At 55.4% G+C, this 4,404-nt stretch overlaps 1 protein-coding gene across 1 annotated transcript in view; it reads right to left on the reverse strand.

Moving 5' to 3' along the window:
- Window positions 1–1,247: 1,247 nt before the first annotated feature.
- Window positions 1,248–4,404, reverse strand: part of LOC104536314 (protein EFR3 homolog B-like) — a 4,010-nt gene continuing 853 nt past the window's right edge. Inside the window, exons 2-6 of the mRNA XM_010178882.1 lie at window positions 4,022–4,156; window positions 3,619–3,697; window positions 2,721–2,856; window positions 1,792–1,953; window positions 1,248–1,370 (exon numbers count right to left, since the gene is read on the reverse strand). Coding sequence (XP_010177184.1) covers window positions 1,255–1,370; window positions 1,792–1,953; window positions 2,721–2,856; window positions 3,619–3,697; window positions 4,022–4,156 — 628 coding nt within the window. The 3' untranslated portion in view covers window positions 1,248–1,254. The remainder of the gene's footprint in view (window positions 1,371–1,791; window positions 1,954–2,720; window positions 2,857–3,618; window positions 3,698–4,021; window positions 4,157–4,404) is intronic.

Here is a 4,404-nt window from a genome sequence, read left to right on the forward strand (position 1 = left end):
TGTGCCCCAAGTGCAGGACCCGGCACTTGGCACTTGAAATCCCTCAGGGGCTCCCTGTGTCCCCTCAAATGAGATTTAAAATCTCTCAAGAGCTGATAAAGAAGCTCAGAAGCTGACAGTGACAAAGAGCCTGGCATGGCCAGCCCAGCACAGAGAAGCCACTGCCATCCTAAGCCCAATTTTGCTCCTGCAGCAAGTAAAGCTGCCGTGGATGAACAGCACCCAGTTGTGTCTCCCAGCGTGTGAAGTGGGATTAACACAGGCGTTGGGAATTACTCCCATAGGAGCGAGGAGCTGAGCGTGGCTCCTAGCAGCCGGCGAAGTCTCTCTCCCATCAGAGACAAGTGGGAAGAGCCTGACCGTACTTTGAGGATAAATATAGCATGAAAATCTGTTTGCTCCTTACCTACGTGTTTCAGCGCCGATACCCTCGCTCCAAATAGCTCTCGTGGTCTGCTCCCACACTCCTTGAGCAATTCTGTTGTTTGGGTGTTTTCCCTTCCTTCTCTGCCTCCACCGTGGGGTATAAATACCACCTCCTGCTCTGAGTTAACCAAAGCTCGCAGCCAGCTCCGAGGGGCTGCACCAACGCGGGGAGGCAGCGATGAGTCCCATGAAGCCGAACACGAGCTTCTCAAAAACCACCTGCAGCCCCCATTCATCAGCAGCCACCTCGCTGCCCCGAGACATCTCAAGTCACTCCCATGAATCTTATTTTTAGTTTCTGATTAGTTTTTGGATGACACCCCCGGATCGAGCTCCTGACAGCTGAAACTCACAGCAGGTACCTGAAGAAATGCAGAGTTCAACTGCCTGTAAACCTTTCCTGCCTGCAAACCTTTCCTCCTCGATGCTCCTTGTCATCACATTTGCAGCAAAGCATTTTAAACAAGGATCGTGCATTGCTCAGACTCTCCAATACTGTGCCCACGTCCCACTCTGACCCCAAAGGCCACCTCAGGGTGGGAAATGGTTCAGGAGCTTCCCAGCACTTTCAGCTCTGTATTTAAAGACTCAAACACTGGAAGGGGCTGTGGTGGAGTCCCCATCCCTGGAGGGGTTCAAGAAACACCTGGATGTGGCACTTGGGGACATGGTTTAGTGGCCATGGTGGGGTTGGGTTGAGGTTGGACTTGATGATCTGAGAGGTCTCTTCAACCTTAATGATTCTGTAAAGCCTTACACCCTCACACAGGACAGCAGCAGGGAGAGCAGGGTAGGGAGGAGGAAGAGGAGGGAGGAAGGCCTCTGGTCTCACCCAGCTTTGCCAGCCTCGATGGATTGCTGCGAGTAGGGCAGCGGCACCTTGTTCATGATGAAGACCATCACCTCAGACTGCTGGTAGGTGGGCAGCGTGCTGGCAAAGGACCCTGCGGGGACAAGAGCACGATGAGAGCGTGCAGATGCACCCAATGCCATGGAGTCCATGCCTGGATCCGGTACCCGCACGGAGCTTTACTTTTGGGGTGATTCAAGACCCATCAAAACACCTCCCAGGTGCGGCAAACCCAGGCAGGGTGAGGCAGAGAGATGCCAACCCCTGCCTTTTACCCCTTCTTTTTTCAGGCTGCTGCATCCCCATCCATCCCCATGGAGAAACTGGGCTCTGACTGCACACGGCGGCTCGGCCAGGGATGGCTGGGGTTGCAATGCCACCTGCCGATAACCCGCCGCAACGGATAAATCCCATTTCCCATCGCCACTTTTAGGATGAGGGTGGCTTTGTTTCACCCCGGATAACCCCGCAGATGCCGAAGGTGGAAACCCACAGCGCAGGGGATGATATCTCACCTATGGTTTTAATGACGGCCTCCTGGAACATCCTCTCCTCGTGCTCCTTGATGATCTTGGTGCTGACGCCGGCGGCGCAGTCGTAGCTCCCCGTCAGCGCGTAGTCGATGCTGAGCCGCAGCTGCCTCAGGAGGGTGTTAAACACCTCCAGTACCGTGGGGCCTGGGGCGGGGAGAGGGGAGAGATGGAGGAGCATCGCTGTGGTTATCCCCATGGAGATGGAGGCTGGAGTTTTCCCCCAGGATGATGTGGTTTATGCATCCCAACACCCATAAACAGGTCGAAAAACAACCTGGGCGCATGCCAGAGCCCATCCCACCGCAATAAAAGGGTGAAAGGATGGATGGGGAGGATCAATGATTATCCTCCTGTACTCGGCACTGGTGAGGCCGCACCTCGAGTGCTGTGTTCAGTTCTGGGCCCCTCACTAGAAGAAGGATGTGGAGATTCTGGAGCATGTTCAGAGAAGAGCCACAAGGATGGGGAGGGCTCTGGAGAACAAGCCTGATGAGGAGCGGCTGAGGGAACTGGGCTTGTTTAGCCTGGAGAAGAGAAGGCTGAGGGGAGACCTCAGCACCACCTCCAACTGCCTCAAGGGAGCTTGGAGAGAGGTGGGTGCTGGGCTCTTCTCCCAGGGGATGGGGGACAGAACAAGGGGAAACGGCACCAAGCTGTGCCAAGGGAGGTTCAGGTTAGAGATAAGGAGGAAGTTCTTTACTGAGAGGGTCGTCAGAAGCTGGCACAGGCTGGGCTGGGCGGGGGGGGGGGCGACAACACCTGGAGTCACCATCCCTGGATGTGTTTAAAGAGCGGGTAGACGAGGTACTTAAGGATATGGTTAGGGGGTAGACAGGAACGGTTGGACATGGTGATCTCAGAGGTCTTTTCCAACCGAGCGATTCTGTGATTCTGTGAATGTCTCCACTTACCAACAGACCCCGAGGCTGCGATCACCGCTGCCTCCGAGAGGACCTCCACGATGCCCGCGCGCACGGTGGCCGCGCTCTTGCTGTTGGCATCCAGGTGGCCCAGGAGCTGCTGGATCACGAGATGGGAGTGCTGGGGCTGGAAAGAGAGCGGGAACATCAGCGTGGGCGCTGCATGCACAAGGTCAGATCCCGTTTCTGTAACCCATACTGCTACCAGAGACAAATCCTGCAGACAGCCACACCAAATCCCTGCCCTGGCTCTTTCCAAAGCCAGCTCTGGATGCAAAAAATGAGAGGAGGCATCTGGATGAAGGCTGTTTTACATCACCGAGAGCTTGGAGCAATTTTGCAGAGGGAAAAAAAAACGATCTAAAGAGCTGTACAGATCTGAGGAAATGGTGACAATTAATCCTGGGGATTTCAGGGAGAAGGGATTTGACTTTTGCCAGGGTTTCCCAAACACGTCAATACTTCAAAAGGGTCCCGCTGAGTTATTGTGACCTCGCACCACAAATATGCATTAACAGGATTTTTTATTTTTTTTTCAATCCAGTAGCGCTGTAAAGGGTTTTAGGCAGTTTACAGGATTAAAAAACAAGAAACGGCAGCGGGGGGAGGCGATCTGCTTTTCACTGTAAGAGTTTTCCAAGCAGAGTCAGGGCTTGGTCGAGTCCAGAAGCGAAGCAAACTCCCAAGGGGGTAAAATGGGGCACAGGGATCCCAGCCCATGCTGTCAGACACCCGGACCACATCCGTTTTGGAGCACATTTGGTGGCTGGAGAGCTCAGATCTGGCACCACCGGGATGCAGCTCTGATTTAGTGCAGTTGCGGAAGCAGATGAAGATGCTCCCAAGCACACAAGTGTGTCCCCAAGCGTCCCACCCACCAGCTCCTCACCTGGATCGAGTACATGATGATCCTGAAGCAGCAAGTGGCAAACACCTTCGGCTCCCAGAGCGAGTGGTTATCCAGGTGGCTGGGGAAAAGATGGAACCAGAGGGGAAAGTCACTGCCGGTCCCCAAAACCCTGCAGGGGTGCAAAGCACCAGGGACAGGCAGAAACAGCGGGGAGCAAAGGTTGCAGGTGAGGGCAGGGACACAAACACCTCCCTGGGGTGAATTTCCAGGTATTTATCCCATGCCATCGTCCTCATTGCATCCAAAATTGAGAGCATAGCCTGAAATCCAATCCCTATTTCCTATTTACCGGGCCGAGGGGCCTATGCCTTCACCCCATGCCAGCTGCTTCCCCGTGCCTCAGTTTCCCCTGTGCCAAAAAAAGGAGGGATGCCCGACTTACATGAGGACGGGTTTGATGGCGTTCTTGATGTTGCCGTACGCCGCTCGGCCCAGCAGCTCCCGCAGGCACCGCTCCGCCAGCTCCGTGGGACTCTCCTTCTCCTTCTCGGTGGCTTGCAGCGGCGAGGGGGAGCGGCTGCGAAAGCAGAGGAGGGCGATGAGAGCGGTGCTGAATGTGCGGCAGCAGTGGGAGAGAAGAGGCAAAAAACCCCGGGGGGAGCGAAACGGTTGTGGCATCCTCCCGTGCTCGCTGTGGGCTACCCCTGGCCATTGACACCCAGCCAAATGTCCCCTCACCAGGCAGATGGGGCAGCTCCGTCCCAGCAGAGCCCAGGGATAAAGCGCTGATGGATCGGAGCCAGATTGGAGAACAGCAGGGGTGCG

This window comes from Mesitornis unicolor, unplaced genomic scaffold (genome assembly GCF_000695765.1).
Source record: "Mesitornis unicolor isolate BGI_N332 unplaced genomic scaffold, ASM69576v1 scaffold44382, whole genome shotgun sequence".
Classification (NCBI taxonomy): Eukaryota; Metazoa; Chordata; class Aves; order Mesitornithiformes; family Mesitornithidae; genus Mesitornis; species Mesitornis unicolor.